The sequence below is a fragment of the Suncus etruscus genome, chromosome 11, assembly GCF_024139225.1.
Source record: "Suncus etruscus isolate mSunEtr1 chromosome 11, mSunEtr1.pri.cur, whole genome shotgun sequence".
NCBI lineage: Eukaryota > Metazoa > Chordata > Mammalia > Eulipotyphla > Soricidae > Suncus > Suncus etruscus.
The window spans coordinates 80,548,282-80,566,268 of NC_064858.1; the positions used below are offsets into that span (position 1 = coordinate 80,548,282).

At 50.6% G+C, this 17,987-nt stretch overlaps 1 protein-coding gene across 1 annotated transcript; it reads left to right on the top strand.

Moving 5' to 3' along the window:
- Positions 1-13,728: 13,728 nt before the first annotated feature.
- On the top strand, positions 13,729-16,001 carry HOXC11 (homeobox C11). The gene is made up of 2 exons (XM_049783571.1): positions 13,729-14,434; positions 15,769-16,001. Exons 1-2 carry the CDS (start codon positions 13,729-13,731, stop codon positions 15,999-16,001), a joined length of 939 nt encoding a protein of 312 aa, XP_049639528.1.
- The last annotated feature ends 1,986 nt before the right edge of the window (positions 16,002-17,987 follow it).

Consider the following 17,987-nt stretch of genomic DNA (forward strand, 5'->3'; position numbering starts at 1 on the left):
CAAATCTGGAGTCTTTTGTGGAGTCTCCTCCCGAGCCTTTTCTAGGCATAATAGGGACTCCTCTGTGCCAGACTCTGATCTATACCTCTAGCTCTGAAATCTCTTTCTGTCTCCATGTCTCCTTGTCTCTCTCTCTGTTTCCCTTTCTCCCTGACTATCTCTCTCTCCCTGACTCCCTATCTATGTGTTTCTCTGTCCCTGTCTCTTTCTTTCCCTCCCTCCCTGTCTGTCTTTCTCCCTCTCTTTCCTTACTCCTGGAACTAGGAAACTGGCAAATTTAGATCAAATCGAACTCTCCCTTTGGCCCTCAGGAAATGGGTAGAGAGAAAGATTCCACTCTTTGAAGGAGGCTTATCTAAAGGCCCCACGTAGTCCAGGCAAGACTGTGGAGCGAACAGCTTCAGATAGCCATGAGCAGGATGAAGGACTTATCCGGTGGCACCCCGTTGGGGCTGAAGAAGAGGGTTTGGGGTCCAGTTCCTTCAGGAAGAGTAGACAGTGAAAGAGTTTCTGGTATAAAGGAAAGAAGGAATTTAAAGAATTAAGAAAAACTGATCCTTGGTTTGTTTATTCCAGATCTGTAGATATGGGGGGTGAAGGTACCTTGTTGGGAGGTGTCAACTCAGAATGTCTTAAAGAGACTAGGAAAATTGTCAAGAGCTGTAGCTTCCTCCCAAATATTACTGTCTCCCGTCCAAAGAGAAAGTCAAGGTTGGAACTACAACCAACCCCATCTGGTACTCACCGAGCGAGTCTCCTTTGGATCTAGGGAAAGACTGCGACTATTTTGCAATTCATAGTCTGATTTTTGCTCTCAAAGGACAATTTACTCCTCTGGTTTTAAGACAAAGCAACCCGTGTCTCTTCTCTCTTTTGGGTCTTGTTTTGATTTAGGGTTACACCCGGTGGTGCTCAAGGGTTACTCTTAAATCCATACTCAGGAATCTCTCCTGGTGGACGGGAAAGGGGTCAGGAAGGGGAAGGGGATGTACGGGATGGGAATCGGAGTCAGCCCAGAGCAAGGCGAGCGCCCTAATTCGCTGTTCTATCGCTCCGATTCTCGTTATGTTGATCAGCAAGGGAATTATCTACGTAATTCAGGTAGAAAACAATTCTTTGAATTTTAAACGTATCCCTTCCCTATAAGTCGTGCATTGAGGCGGGTGATGCACCCGGCTTCTTCCCTCCCTCCGACCCGCATAGAGGCAGCTTGTGTCTTTAAAGCGACTATCGAGCCGGCGGCCGGAGACTGCCCGGCAGCCCGGGCGTCGTTGGATGCTGATGCTGCCGGAAAGCCGGGGCGATCGATGGCTCCGATCCTGGGCGGCACAGAAACCGCGGACCACCCCATCAGTGAACAAAGCCCACCGTGGGGACCTTGGGGGTTCTGGACAGGTCTGAGCCCTTGCCCATCTGCCCACCGTTCTCTGTAAAGTGGGGGGCGCGATTCGGTCCCACTCGGATGTAGAGAAACCTAACCCGGACCCCATTTCTGCCCGGGGTGTAAATGAGCGCGACGTGGGCCGCAGGCTCCCGAGCTCGCAGACGCGTCTACACTGAGCCTTAAGGCCACAGTCGCCGCCGCGGCTCTGCAACCCCAACGCGGCCCGCTGCCCAGAAGCTCGCAGTCTGCCCGCGCAGGCCGTTCCGCAACCCCCGCAACACACACACACACACACACACACACACACACACACACACACACACACACACACACACACACACACACCAGCCCTGCGCAGCCGCCGCTCCCGGGGAGACCCCGAGACAAAGGCGCAGGGGCTGCTTGATGGCTGATGACGTGGGCGCCGAGGTCGCTCCCCCCGGCCGGCCCTGGAGTGCTCAGTGTCCTTGGCCCGGGTGCAGCGGCTCTTGGGGACCTCGCTCCAGTTGCTGCCCGGCTGGCTGACTTCGGTCAGCGCCCTGGTCCCGGAAAAATAGGCCAGTGGCACCCACATTCCCGCCTCCTCGCCCCCCACCCGACCCACTAGGCCGCTGCGCACAGTGCGGCTGCTCTGCGGCCGCCCCAGGGCCGCTCGGACCCCGCCAAGGACGGGATGACCCCTGCTGGCCAGAGCGGTGGAAGCTGCCTCGCCAAAGCCAAAGCCGGACCCAGGCCCGGAGGACACCCCGAAGTTGGTGGGAAACTGGCAGGATGGCAGGAGTCGTGGGTGCTGACCGCAGAAACCAGACCTTGCTCGGCGAAAGGCCTTCTTCTCTGCCGGGCAGGGGCGTCCCCACCGCGGCAAGCGACCGGCCGTCCCAACTGGCTTCTCACCGCCAGCGACTCTCTCTTGCCCAAGGCTCCTAAAGCCTTGTGACGCCGGAGAAATCTGGGTCGAGGACCGAGGAGACCAAGCCTAGCCACCCAGCCTTTCAGCCAGTAGGATCTGGTCTCTTGGCGATTTCTTTCTTTTTTTTCTTTTATTTATCTATGTATTTCTTTGAGGACGAGTCCCTTTCTGGGAATCTGCAGTCAGCCAAGGCTTCATTTTTGCTAGTTTCCTTTAACCAGGAGCCCAGAGCTTCCTTCAAGCGCAGGTCTGTGGAATGGAATTCGTCGGCGGTTTTGCTAGGAAACCTCCCTATAAAAAAAGGCATAATGCACCTTCGGAGCGTGGAAAAGATGTTCTATAAAATGCACAGTTGGTTATTCGGTCGGCATAGCCAATATATTGAAATAGCTTACAATGCACAACATAGCTATGTTGCTTGTACATTCTGAACTTGGAAAATAGACTTCTCAAAAAATGTATAGAGTAACATTTTACTATTGTGTGGGAAAACAACATACTGAGGGGAAAGATTACATATAGCAAGTTCAACCATGCCTATCATACAAAATAGCTATTTACATGTATAAATAACACTTGCATGCTTTTTTTTTTCTTTTTTGGTTATTGGGCCACACCCAGTGGCATTGAGAGGTTATTCCAGGCTCTGCTATGCTCAGCTCAGAACTTACTCTTGGTGGGTTTGAGGACATATGGAATGCCAGGATCTAACCCGGGTTGGCCAACACCCTAGTCACTCTGCTATCGCTCTGGCCCACTTACATGCATTTTATACAAGCAGCTATTTAGCTACATGGACTTAGACGCTCTATAGGGCATATAAAATCACTCAAAACTTCATCCAAATCTTCATATATTCAAATTTAAATTCAAGAAAAATACATCATACTATTAATATATCATGAAAGAGTATTTCTAGCCAGTATGTGAAAAATGCATGCTGTAAAATGTTTACATATATGGTGTATGAGCCAAAAATACATCAGAATACTCATTGGGTTTGTCTTTTATTGAATTCATTATACACAGTTCTTCAGGCAATCTTTAAATAGTAGCAGGAGGAAGTTCAGAGATTGTCAGTGATGGTCTCAAAACACCCTTTCCTGTCCTGTCTTTTGTCTATTATTTCTGGTTCATTTTATTTTTATTTGGGGGCGATCACTAGCAATTCTTAGGGCTTACTTCTGGTTCTACACTCAAGGATCACCCAGGTAGCACTATGGAGACCATATAGAGTGCCAAGGATTAAGTAAACCCAGGCCAGCTGCAAGCAAGGCAAGTATTCTATCCATTGTACTTGGCCCTATTTCTGTCTTTCAACACTCTCTTCTGTAAGGATTATTTTTAGAAGTGGTTTTCTACCTATGTTTCCTTGTTTTATCTCTTCTTTGAAGTCAAGATCAAGTGCTAAGTTCCTTGAAACAGGTCTGATTGTACAACCACACTATCAAGCACAGTATCAAGCGCTCGGGGGGGATTAGCATCTAAGCCTATTACAAGCATATCATACAGTCACTAGACTGAGGGGAAAGAGGGACCAGGAGAGGCTAGTTAGAAGTGTAACTGTCAGGTTCTGGGTGTATGCTGGGTACTCAAGAACTTCTGAAAGCTAATATTTGTTTGATTTTTTAAAAAAAATTATATTTTTAATGAAAGTGTAAAACAAAGGTCCCTCTCAAATTCCAAAGCAGCAGTCCCCCCTCCTCCCAAGCAGCCAAGCAGATGATGCTAACCTTCCCAGGTTCTCAGCTCTGCTGCCCATCCTTGGGTTTGCCTGGGTACACACAGCAGTAAGGAGAGGTGATCCCACAATCAATGCTTTTCTCAACAAAACCCACTTTAGATGCTTTTTAAGAGGTAGTAATAAAAAAAAAGCATTGACCCCCTAAAAATTAGAACCACTTGAGTCTTTCCTTAGGAGCTTAAAAAAAAAATTCGAATCCCTCCTACCTGACAAATGCCTGTGGAAACCGACTTTGTGAGACAATGCATTCACATGCAGCCAAGATATTGTTTATGAGAGGATAGGTTCTGTGTAGACGCGGCTGTATTTTACTGTCCAAAGGAACCAATTAATTAGTGCCTTCCAGTCCCCCCGCCAGCCGCTGCTTGGTTGAGCGTGAGCTGTTGAGATAGATGTGCGTGGCCAGCTCGCTGGTCTTGTTAACAAGGCTCGTCATAAAGATGGAGATGATAAGGAGGGCAAGGAGGCCCTGCAGCCGCGAGGGGGGGCTTCTGGGACCCAGTCCAGCAGTGGTGAAGCTCAGAGCTGGTCTTGCTAAGCGCCTTGTCAGGCTTTCTGCATATTCACCCCTTCAGAAGCATTTGTGCTGTGACAGATCAAATCGGTGGTTCCTTTCTCCTTCAGTTCTCTGCATTTTCCCTTTCTTCACCAAGCCTTGGATTTAAAACAAAAAATTTAATAAAAATTTATAAGACTCTGTCTTATGGGAAAAAATTCATATGAAAAACATTTTAATAAAAATTCATAAAAACTGCAAGTCTTTCTGTCCTCTGGCTCTGTTTGTTTGGGGGAACCTGCTGCCTCTTTCTTTCTCTGCACTTCTCTGCCAGTCTCACGTTCATCTCAGTCTGTCTTGCTTCCCTTCTCTGTCTCTCTCTGGCTTCACAATTCTTTTCTACAAGGTTGGTGCTGGCTCAGACCCCAAGGAGCTTGTAAAAAAAATTATAATACAAATGCCCCCATGGTAATCTCTAGGCAGAGTGAATAACCCCAGATAAACTAAGTCCCATTGAAGGAGGGAAGAAAAAAAAAAAAACACCAACTTTAGATATAATTTCTAGTTTGGGTTGCAGCACTTAATTCTGTTTATTCTCACCAATGTGCATACTTAAAGGAGAGATATTGATATTAAAGGACAGGGGGGAGTTCATTTTACTTTTATAATCATCTATTAAGAGCAGAAAATGATCCGTGTCTCCTTTAAAGGGACCAAAAAAAAAAAGGGGGGGGGGAAGAAGGGGGAAGGGAGAAATATTATTGAAGGTGAACAAAGATCTTTGCCTGAAGAAACAATGTAACACTAGACAGAACTATAAAGTCTGAGAATGTAAAACACAGAATCTCTGCTTCCCCCATTTGGATTCCAGTCCCTGGCACTTCCTGCTGAAATCCCAACCCTCCCTACGCAGCAGTAGTCAAGGAAGAATTTATGCAATTATCTGGATAATTGTAGGGGGAAAAAAGAGCAAGCATTTCCCTTTTATTGTCTGATTCTAGAGTTTGGAGGTGGAGGCTGGGGTGCAAGGGATCTAGAGAAACAGGAAGTGAAGGGTGTCCCAGCAGTATTTTATGTCCTACAAGATGGCTACCCCTATATCTAGGAGATCTCTAACTCTGAAATTTACTAGAAGTGAGTTCAGAGATTTTTAAACTCAGTTTCAGTATATTTGCTGGGTTTTACTTTGTCTGCATAGACCTGTCTCTTCCCGTGGTGTTGTAATTATCACGTGAGCGAATAATACATAATTATATGGGTGTCGATAATATCATTTATTTTATGGCGGCACAAGATATGATTAGAGTTAATGTTGGAGGCACTGTAAGAGCCTGGGAGGCAACAAAGTAGAGAGGCCCTTCATAATTTTTATCCTTCCTATTTATATGTGTGTTAATGAATCTCCAAGAGTCCTAAATGTCTAATTTTCCTGCCGTGGTGTGTTTAGGAAATTCTCTGGTCTGAAAGCTCAGAGAGGACCTAATAACAATTTGGTACTTAAATCTTCCCCCTCTTAGTATGGGGGGCAGTGATTTCTCTCCTCATGCCCCCCACAATTAAGAGCTTAGCCTGTATTCTAGAGTCCATGACACCTAGCAGTTGAAGTCAATAAGAAGAAGACAGGGGCTTACCAAAACCAAGTTCACTGTCATCTCCAAGTAGGCACTGGGCCTAGAGCGAAGACCCCTTTAGCCCTAAATTTCTTTTCTTTCCTGGACCCACTTCCCGGAGAACACTTGGATGGGGACAGAAACCAGACCTGTGTTGTGGAGGTCGGCGGGGGTAAGAAACAGAAGAGAATTAAATATTTTTCCTGTTGCCAGAGTCAAAAGACCAGAGAACTACAGAGGAGAGATTGCTTAGAGGAGGCAGACAGGACAGAATTGAGACTGTGAAACTGAGCGAGGATAAAAGGACTTAAGGAAGCAGGAAGAAGAACAGTGGGTGAGAAAGAAAAATAAGGAAAGGACAGAAACATGAAGGCGATTAGGAGGCGAAAGAAGGGCGAAGGAAATAAAATAGAAGGAGGGAGTTTCTGGAAAGGCAAGACCAAGAGGAAGGAGAGCGGCGGAGAAAGGGTCTGTCTGGCTCAGGCAGCCTGGCTGCCTGCAGCAGTCTGGGTGGGCGGGGGGCGCCATGACAAAGTGAAGGTCAAGTTAGCATCATACCTTATAAGGAAGGCGCCAGTCCTCCATTTCAGCCTTTCTTTCTGCCAGGATGTGGCTGTGGCATTTCTGGTCTTGTAAACACTGGACTCTTTGGGGCCTTAAAAAAAAAAAATCCCCTCCTCCCTTTATTGGGGGTGAGCTTGGCCAGCTGGGGGAAGCAGCGGACAGAGAAGTCAACTAATGAAGACTCGTGGAAACTTTTCTCTCCTTTTCTGTCTCTTTCTGGCTCCGCTCCCGCCAGTTGGGGCCTTTTCCCTCCTTCTCCTCCTCCTCCCTCCCTCCCTCCCTTTCTCCCTTTTCTCCCCACCCCAGTGCCTCTTCTGCTCTCCGTATCTCTCTTCCCTATCTCTTTCTATCTTCCCGTGATTCCAGACAGCGTCTCCCTACGACAGGCTTCTAAATGTGCTCTAGTCCACCATCGAGCAACACAGCAAGATCTAAGAATTGAAGCGAAAAACTAATCAATCGTCACAAAGAAAAGTTTCACTCACAACTTAAATGCCTTGTAAGATTTTTCTTCTGAAACCAAAGCGGTTTGCTCCGGTAAGGAGAGGTGAGGCAGTCTGAGTGGGGTGGGCTTGGCTTTATTTCTTTCTCAGAACAGGGAGGTGAGAAGAAAAGGGGGGAGAGGAGATAGAGAGAAGAAGAAAGGAAAGAGAGAGGAGAGAGAGAGAGATTCTAATGGGGTCACAGCAAAGGAGGAGGTTGCAGCTGTAAGACTGGGAACCAAGAGAGGCCAGGCAAGAACCTGATACCATGGCAGTGATCCAGGAAGGAAGAGAAGACTTGGATAGGCTTCACTCTGTGATATTTAGAGATCTGAGATGTGTTGATTGCAAAGCTAGGGGAGAGTCAAGGGGTGGAGAAAGGATAAAGAGAAAGAGACAGGCAGGCTGGTGTCTACCTCAGCCCCGCCAGAGAGTCCCAGAGCTATGGCGCCGGCTGCAGGCAGCAGTTAGCTGGCTGAGTCCTGAAGGTGCCCCGTGGAAAAAAGGAACCTGGCCCTGAAGTGAAATTGTTTCTTTATCTGAGAAGGAGAGAAAAGGGTGTTGGGGAAGGGTTCATCTCCTTTTTTTGCATACCTCTTGGTCTCTTCCATACCCTAAACCAAAGTCCTTTGGAGCCCAAATCACTGCTATGAAGAGTAGTTCCAAAAGCAAGGGAAGAGGACACCCCAAAGCAGTAGTGGGTTTCAGGTTCAATCTGATGCTATCCCCACCGCCACCCTTTCCAGCTGCAAACCTAGTCTCTGACTAGCCCCTTTCCACTGTACCCACCTGCCTGAGAATGCTGATGGGTTCTCAGGGACTTGAAGGCAAACTGATGGCCAAGTGGGAGCAGCCAGGAGCAGAAGGGTTGACAGTAGCCTCCCCAGCTCCCTGCCTGAGCCCTCCCACTCGGTGAGCTGATAAGACAAACAAAGGGGAGGTTCACTGAGTTCAGCCATGGTTAAAGGCACCTGGCTTTCTAAACAGCTTGTGACCCCTAGACCTAAGGTGATGAGTGTCTCTCCCAGAGATACTTAATCTGGGTTACAGTTGTACTGTCCAGCTCTAGGGCGAAACGGTGACCAGATTGGGGATTTAAGATGGCAGGAATCTCCAGTAAAGGGTCAGGGGTGTTATCTACAGATTATTAGAGTCCAAATAAACTGGGGAGACCCTCTCTGATGTCACCACCACCCCATCTTTGGAAAGTGGACCCCTAGGAAGTGAGGAAGTTTATGAGCTGGGATATTTCCCTCTAGTGTGAGAAAGGCAGATAACCAGTTTTCATCCTGTAAAAATGTGTTTCTTGTGCCTGTGATGAAAATTGGGAGCTGGTTATAAGATTTAAAGACTTGTTAGGGTGAAGCAGAGCCAGATGCTCTTGGGGAGGCAGGGATTGAGGGGTGATTTAGGGTATGGGGAGAATTTGAGAAACAAGATTACAAAGGTACTGTGTAAGCCTATTTTCTCCAGAGAAACCAGATGCCCAGCTCACATAGTGAACCCTGATATTGTAAAACACCATATGATCTACTTTGAGGGGACTTGAGCAGGCCAAGCTGGTACATTTTAAAACAACCCACAAAAAGCCTAGATTGGAGCAGCAAAAATGTCCTCAGAAACAAAGCCCACAGTAACAAACTCTTCCCCAATATGAAAGTGTAGTTACCAGAATATTCTCAGGCAGAGACTTTCCCCATGTCAGGCCCCCACCAGGTGAGAAGGGTTGTTTGGGGGTGCTTGCTCAGCTCCAAGGGCACACACAGACCTGTGTACTCTCCTAAACCTTTTCACTAAAACCCAAGGTTGGGGGTTGGCAGCAGGGCTGACTTTCAAACCCCACAGAGGCTAGCCTGTGTCTCCTGAGCCTCGGTAATGCGTGAGATCCATACCCGAAGATAAAAGTCTAGACAATAGACGGCTGTTTATGACAAGGAGGCTCTCCAAGTTTGGGGCCAGGCGATAAATCTCTGGCGAATCTTCCTGTAACTCAACTTCTGGCTCCAGTGACTAGAGAACCACAGAGACCACAGAGAGGAAAGCAGCAAAATGGGGGAAGATTTATAAGTTGTGCAAAGAAAGCCATTTCCCCATTAGGGCAAGGGTACACAAGCAGCCACCTTGCGCCCCAAAGCAGGTCTGTGCTACAGATCAAGCTTCAGAATGTCAGTGAGACAGGCTTCTCAGTGTCCAGAAATTAGACAAAAATATACAGGCAAATAACTGAGCCTGTAGACTGAGACAGACACACGTACCATTCTTGCTAAAAGCAAGGGACTTGTTGGTGACTAGAACCTTCTTTCTTATTGCCTTTTGTCACCTAAATATTTTCCCGGCACTATGTATGGCCAAGTCTCCCCTTTTCCCACTTTCTCATTCCTCTCCCATTCTCTCTCCCACACTCTCTTTCTCTGTCTCTCTTCCCTTTCTCCTCTTCTCTCTCCCTCTCTTCACCCCCTTTCTTTTTGCATTTTCAACCTAGGCATCTGATTACAAGTAAAGAGCCACGAAGTTGATCCCATAAAAATGCTGTGAACTCACTTTGATCTGCAAGGACTGGGTCGGAGCCTAAGTAGGCGCTAAAGGGAATGGCGACTGGGGCTTATGGGCCTCTGCTTCAAGGAGGACAGGGTGAAGTGGAAGGGGCATTTAGCAGGACAATCCTGTGTAGAAAGGGCATTTTCACGTGCACTGCTACAATCACTACAATGAGTTTGGGAAACCGAAATCCAATAGTAGCAGCTTCATTTCTTTAAAGCATTCCTTTATTTTAGTGCATTTGGTGAAGGGGCCAGTAAAACTGGCTGGTAAAATGGGACTTTTATGTGGAGAAGTGGATTCTCCTGGGACACTTCCTCCTAGAGGAAGGTGGGTGGGACTGTTGGGATAAACAAACCACCCTTCTTCCTCCCCCTGTCCAGACTGGGGACCAAGAAAGCTCTGAGCAGTGTCCCCACCACCACCCTCAACTTCAGTGGCTTGGCTTAGAGTGCCTTGAACTCCTGGTAATGGACCAGGCTGAGGAGTGATAGAGAAAGAATTGGCCAGTGTCCCTTTCTTGTTCCCTAGTGAGGGGTGAGTGGTGTGCCTGAGGCAGAATAAAGTGTCTGAAAATCCTCCGACAAGATGAAGAAATTATTTAAAAAAAAAAAAAGGCAGCAAAAATGCTCTAACAGAGAGAAATATGCTGGGAAGGTGCAAGCGGCATGCCTGAGGACTGGTGCTCACTCATCCTGAAAGCATTCAGGGTGCTGATCTTTTTATTGACTCCACACCTACTGGACTTAAAGCCCAAGCCCTCCCAGAATTCTAAAGGCCCCTTTTTTCCTCCATGCATCTCCTTCCAACTAGTGTTCCAGGGTAAGCTCCACTGCTCACAGTCTCAATCTGCTCTAAAGTCTAAAGCAGCAAGAGGAGATGGATAGTCCGCAAGGTCCTGTCAGCATGCTAGGCTGGGACTGAAAAGAGAATGACCCCTTCTGAAATGAAAGGAATAGACAGGGTTGCATCTGGTAGGTCTAGGGTGGTTCCTTCGGAGGACTGAACTAGCTACCCTGCTGCTGCCAGGCATGTACCAGAGGAGCAGCACCAGTCTTCTTGACCTCACTAGTCCCCCAACCTTCTCTCTGACCCTTAGCAGCAGCCTCCAGGGTCTGGAGAATACGGGTAGGGTATTTTTTATTTTGTTTTGTTTTTGTTTTAAGTTGCTGAGAAACGTAAAAGTCAGATCAAAGCGACAAGAAATAATTGAGCTTCATGCCTTACTTTTAGGCAGAAGAATATAAATTCTCAGAAGATTCTTTGGGGGAACCCCAGAGTTTCCTGGCCATCAACTCCTTTGGACATTCTTTCTTTCCTTTCTTTTTCCTTTCAAGGAAATAGAGCCTCCAACAGCTTTTTGCTGCTGCCGGCTTCACTTTCTTTTATGGTGGCCCTGGCATAAACTTTGGTGGTCAAATTCAAGTGCTTAGGCCCACAGCTGTCTGCTCACAGGAAGCAAACCCCTCCCCAAGTTCTACCCGGTGGTGCAGAATTAGCCTGGGGGTTTGGGCCCCACACTGCCCTGGAGGCCCCACAGAAGAAGAAGAAGGCAGGGCTTAGGGAGGAGGCAGGATTGGGTAAGGGACTAGAAAAGCTAGACTAGAAACTTTGAGCCCTCATCCTGATTTCTACAAGGAATTGGGGCACCTTTACCTCCCTCTTGCCAGTTTCTATCACTGTTTGGGGAGCATTTGCCTCCAATAAACTAGAGTTTAATGAGGTCAGCAAGAACCCCATAAAAACCTCAGTCCATAGTTCTCCTTCATTATAATTAAAAATGTTGGCCCCAGCTTGCCATATAAAAAGAGTAGAGGAAGACCAAAAAAAAAAAAAAAAAAAAAAAAAGGCAACAAATTTTCTTTTAGTCTGTTTCAGAGGGGAAGCTGCATTTGCTAGCTATCAAAGCCCAAAGCCCAGTCTGGCTTCTTCCTCAATTTAAATCTTCAGAGGTCAGGAGTGCTCAGACCAGCTTTCAGTGGACTGAAAAGGGAGAGAGGACAGGAAGTCAACCCCTCAGTACCCCTAAACATCCCAAGAAGGGACTACTGGAATCAGAACCCAGGATATTGGCAGTCTCCTCTCCCGGTTTTATTCTAAAGATGGAGCAAATTTGGAGAGGCAAGAGAGTTGAAGGATGGATTGAAGGAGTTGTATTTGGGGAAAAGATATCATTTTTGTACCTTCTCCCTTTTTGTTTTATTTGGGGGTTTTCTTCAGTAAGCACCTCATCCTGCTCGTGAGTAAAACCCAACCCCAAATATTTTTAAAGTGAAAACCAATTTTAACTAGGAGTCAAGGATGTAAAGAGGACTCATTTCTGGCCTTTCTCAGAAATCAGAACAAGGGTTGAGCTGCAGGAGGCATGGGTTCCTCTCCTAACTGAATAAGGCATGCTCCATGTGTCTGGTTTGCTTGGGTTCATGCTACTTTCCACTCGGGGAGGTTTCTCTGGTCCCTTGGACAAAGTCCAGAACTTTTCAATAAAGCAATTTTCAACTGCTTTGATATGTCGCGAAACACCCAGGGGGAACAGCCAGCCAGGAAGGGCAGAATCTCTGAGCCTACCCTTGGGCTTCAGCTATCCAAGGGAAGTAGGGCAGGCAGGACTGGGAACAAGGAGGCACCAAGGCCTGGATGCATACCCATGGTGGGGTGTCGGTGAGGGTTTCTACCTGGAATGGCCCCTGGACCATTCTGCACCTCAGATTCCTGCTGCTCTGCCCCGCTACTCATTTTAGACCTCAAACCATTCAAGAATAGAAGTCTCAAAGTAAGTAGTCTTCTGCGACCCCCTCAACACCCTCTCCTTCCTAGACCCTGACAGCTGACTCTTTTTCAGCCCCAAAGCTGAGACTAAGCCCCCAAAGTAAAGGGCCCCAAAAGAGAAGATATGCATTCCTTCCAAACCTTTTCTTTGGGTTTTGCGATTTAAAAATCCACAGTGGCTGTGGCTTTCTGCGCATGCATTGATTGACAATAAAGGCAGGCATGAAATATTCACCCAGGGCCACTCTCTCATACTAAATATTTAACACAACATTAGAGAAGGTTTTCCCAGACTTCGCCAGGCACCGGCTGGGCGGCTGGCGCTCTGCTTACCACTCATTTATGACTAATCTGAGTCCCTGGCCGCTGGCAGCACAGCTAGCCAGCCAGCCCGAGAGTTGGGACACTGACTCGCTACTAGGCTGCCTCACCTTTGGGAAACTTCAGATACCCTTTCTGGGCAGCGTCTCCAAGAGGGACGGGGGAGTCTAATGACACCCAGCGCAGGCCAGGAAGAGTCTACTTCTTCAAACTCTTGAAAAGGGGCGCTGACCCTCTGGGAAATGCGGGGTAAGGCGCCCAGAGAGTTGGGGGAAAGATTCCCATAACTGGCAGAATCAGGTGGTGGCCACGGAGGATCTCATTCCCTCCCCAGTCCAGAGTGATTCCCGGGAGAAGGAAAGACATCCCCAAGCCCTCCATGAGAGAGACCTCCCCTTACCCCCCAAATCTGGGAGTGGGGGGAGAAGAGAAGCTGCTTGAAAAAGATTACAATTGCCCCCTCCCATCCAGCGCTCCCGCCCACCCCACTCCACCCCACCGCCCACCCACCCCACTCCAACCCCTCTCCTCCTTGACGCGCTCCGTGGAATAGAGAGGAGGGGTGCTGCGAGGAAAGAGAGAGAGGGGGGAAAAAAAACGAATACAAATCTGCAATTGATTTTCATCATGTTTCTGCGGTGTTTGCAAACCAATCGCCTGAACGTCCCCCATCTTACCTAAGAGAGAGAACCCCTCCTACGTCTGCGAAGTGCTCCGAACTGATATATGACAATATCTACTTTGGATCACGTGCTCGGGGCGAGAGGAGAGAGAGAGAGAGAGAGCGAGAGAGGGAGACGAAGACGGATAACGCGTCATCTCGCCTTCCCCAAAATTTTGTTTCCCCCCCTATCGCCACGCCGGGCCCAAACCCCGGTGCCTCCGGAGCCGGCGGACGCGGAGAAGAACGATGTTCAACTCGGTGAACCTGGGCAACTTCTGCTCGCCGTCGCGCAAGGAGAGGGGCGCGGATTTCGGCGAGCGGGGGAGCTGCGCCTCCAATCTCTATCTGCCCAGTTGCACTTACTACGTGCCCGAGTTCTCCACCGTCTCCTCGTTCCTGCCACAGGCCCCTTCGCGCCAGATCTCCTACCCCTACTCGGCCCAAGTGCCCCCGGTGCGGGAGGTCTCCTACGGCCTGGAGCCGTCCGGCAAGTGGCACCCCCGCAACAGCTACTCGTCCTGCTATGCGGCGGCCGACGAGCTCATGCACCGCGAGTGCCTGCCGCCGTCCACGGTCACCGAGATCCTCATGAAGAACGAAGGCTCCTACGGCGGCCACCACCACCCCAGCGCCCCGCACGCCGCCCCCGCCGGCTTCTACCCGTCGGTCGGCAAGAACAGCGTCCTGCCCCAGGCCTTCGACCGCTTCTTCGACAACGCCTACTGCGGCGGCGGCGGCGGCGGGGGCGACGCGCCCGCCGAGCCCCCCTGTGCCGGCAAGGGCGAGGCCAAGGGGGAGTCCGAGGCGCCCCCCGCTTCGGCTCTGGCCTCCCGCGCCGAGGCCGGGGCCGGGGCCGGGGCCGAGGCCGAGGCCGAGGAGGAGAGCGCCAACCCCACTTCGTCCGGCTCGACCCACTCGGCGGCCAAGGAGCCGGCCAAGGGAGCCGCCCCCAGTAGGTAGACGCGGCCGGGGCGCGCGAGGGAGGCGCGGGCGGGCGGGCGCGCAGGGGGAGGCGCGCCGAGCGAGCGGGCCCTGGCCGGCCGCGTGTTTTGGGTCCGTCCGCATTTTTATGTGGAGTTTTATAAGCATTCAAAGGATTTTTATTAGAACCTACAAAGCCCTCTCTCTCTCTCTCTTTCCCAGCGACTTGACTTTTTTTTTTCTTTTTACGACGGAGCAGGGGTGGGGAGGGAGGGGAAAGGGGTCTTTGGGAAAAAGCAGGGTGGACCCCCTCCCCTCCCTCGCCCCGTTATCTCCTCTCCCCTCGCTCGGTGAAATTTTGCAAAAGCGCCACCACCACCCTCGCGGACGCTAGTAACTTTGATCGTGAACTTAGAGGAGCGTTGCAGGAAGGCTGGGGAGCCGGGCTGCAGGGGGGCGGGCGGGAGGGGAGGAGAGCAGAGGAGAGGGGAGGGGTGTCGGGGGAGGAGGAGAGTGGGGGAGAGGGAGAGCCGGGGAGACACTCCGAGGGGGGAGGGGGCGAGGCGATGGAGGAGAACCTGAGACCGCAGGGGCCCGCTAGGGCCGCTCCGCTGCTCGGAGAAACTATTTTTTTCTTTTCTTTTTTCTTTTTTTCTTTTGCAAATATTTCTTTCCGCTCTGTGTTGGCGGGTCCTGGTGCAAGAAATCCGAACCCCAGTCCCAGCCCTCCGGGAGGTGTCGGTGGGGATGGGGGAGTCGGGCTTGGAGGTACGCGGAGCCACCCCTCTGCTCCAGGCCCGGCTCTTGGCGTTCTGTTCGGTCTGTCCGCGGCCTCCGCGCGGGCCCGGTCCCCGCAGCCTGGGAGGGAGGCGCGCGGTCAGCGGGGCGTCCCGGGGTGCGGGTCCCCCCCCCAGAAAGGCTCTCGGTGTTCTCGGTGTCAGCTCGCCGCTTCCTCTGCCTCCCCCTCACGTCTCCTCGTCGTCCCCACCCCACTTCTGGTCCTGTGGAATGGGGGGCGCTTTCTGCGCTCTTGGGGGGCCGTGCAGGCCCGGACAGGGCTCCAGGACTCCCAGGCAGGGGTCCCTCGTGGGACTTGGCCCCTCCGGCCTCTCTGGGTCCCTAGTCCCTCCGTCGCGGCTCTGGCCCAGGGGCAGGGGGGCGAGTGCCCGGGTGGCCCGGCCTGAAGACGGGCTGGAGCCGGCAGGGGGTGGGGGCCAGCCCAGCGGGAGGGCTGCCCCGGTGGTGGGGTTGCTGGGAGTGGGGGAACCGGGCACTTCGGGAAGGGGGGCTGGGGTCGCCTGGGTCTCACTTGTCTCTCTCCCCCCCCCTCTCCTCGAACTTGCCTCCTTCCTCCCTCCCCTCCAGACGCCCCCCGCACCCGCAAGAAGCGCTGTCCTTATTCGAAATTCCAGATCCGAGAACTGGAGCGCGAGTTTTTCTTCAACGTGTATATCAACAAAGAGAAGCGGCTGCAGCTGTCCCGGATGCTGAACCTGACGGACCGACAAGTGAAAATTTGGTTTCAGAACCGGAGGATGAAAGAAAAAAAACTTAGCAGAGACCGGCTGCAGTATTTTTCGGGGAATCCTCTGCTGTAATCGCAGGCCCAGGAGCCCTTTTGGCCGAGAAGGGAGGGGGCAGGGGGAAATTATTTTATTTTATTTTTATTTTTATCTTGGACGTCGCCTTCCTGCCGCAGGTGGAACCCGGACTTGTTGTGGCCAGGGCTGGCCCCCGTGGCCCGCGCCTCTCTCTCGGGGCCTGGCTCACCTGTGGCATTGAGCCCCTCCAGGGCCCGGGCCTGGAAGCGGGCTGCAAGGGAAGGGTCCGCCTCACGGCGAGTGGACACCGTGGGCTCCGAGGCTGACTATCTAAAAGGGACACACACACCTCGCCACCGGTGTCTTGGTTGTTGGGTGTTGGGGGGCGGAGGACGAGCGTAGTGAGCGCCTGAACCAGCCAAACTATCCTAGGCCTTCCACCAGACTTTCCAGCCCCAGGGAAAAGCTCTGCTAAAGACTCTGTTGGCTTGGGGACCCCTGCTGGGTTCCTCGCCTTTCCCCATCACGTCCCCACCCCCCTGCCAGGTGGGCAGCTAAATGTGATCCTGCCTTGCTGTGAAGTTTCTGTACCTACGACCTGGTGTTAGGTGTGCAAAGTCCGTGTGCTACCTCTGTCTGCGCCCAGGCCCCGCCCGAGCCTAGTTGTTCTTCTCGTGTTCGCGTAGAACCCTCCTTTGACATTTCTTAACCGGTGCATTGAGGTTTCCTAACCTTTTCCTGAGCCTAAGCCCACTCCATGAATTTATAGCTATAGTTTGTGCAGTTGTTATCTCCTTTTTTAACTGTTAAGGAAAACAAGCAAAAAATAAGATTGGGGTGGCTGAGAGGAGGGAGATGGGGTTGGATGCCTCCCCCATTCTGGGGTCTGGATTTTTGTAAATACATTTCACAGTGAGGGAGGACTGACCTGGAATGAGATTGGAATCACTCACATCTCTCCAGGTGCCTGAGTGAGTGTTTCAATGTGCAATCCCCACAAACGCCCAGCCCAGAGGGATTGCTGTGATTTGAGTGTCTGTGTGTGTGAGTGTATGTGTGTGTGTGTGTCAAATAAAGATATTTCATTCTGTTCAATATTATGATTTTTATTTGACCCTTTTATTGGCCCCTCTCCTCTTAAAATCCTCAATACTCCCAAGACAGAGGAGAAGGCGAGCAATGGCAGAGTCCAGCCCAGGGTGGCAGGGAGGTTTTGTAGACTGGGCTAGTGGGCCTGTACCCTTACACCCCATCTCCACAGGACCATCCACAGTTGGCTCTGGCAGCTTCCTCTGCTCTCAAACTGAGGACAATCCACAGCTGCTCTTCAAGCTCTCACGTGTGGCTCAAGGGCTGTGTCCAACCACCCAGCAATGTTTCCCCTTTAAGTACACGTTTGTTGTGGAGTTAATTGTAACCATCATCGAATTTAAATTTATAGGAATTTTCTTGGCTCCACCACCCTCCTGCCAGATGTCTCCTTCTGTTGCAGTTAAATGTGTAAGATTGAGGGAAGGGCTTTGGGGGCTGTTTTGTTGTTGTTGTTGTGTGTGTTTCTCTCTATGAGAAGACTCTTGAAAAATTTATACACAGTTTGGAGGAGAAACCATCCCTTCCTTTTCTCACCCCTTTAATCCCCTCTTCAACCCTCACTTCAACCTCCACTCCAGGATGGGAAGGTGGGGCGAAGGCCCCTTCCCCTTTAGCACAAATGGCCAGGAACCTCCAGACACAAGATTCCTGGCTGGGGCCACCCTGATGTTTATACACAGGGTCTTTCAAAATAGAAAGCCCAAGAGATTTGTTTTATAAGGGTTTGCCATGAGATGAGGTACAAAGGAAGGAGGTGAGCCTGGGGACAGTCCCCCCCCCCATCTATATTTGCTGCATGTTTCTTCTATATAATGGCAACCAAGGGTGTTCTCAATACTTCTCATGAGGGCTCTCTGTCCCTCTCTGTTCTAAATTTCTTTCGTTATTTGGGGGCAGAGTTTTAAGACCAATCCTTCCTTCCTCTTTCAAACTGTTTTCAAACTGTTCTTA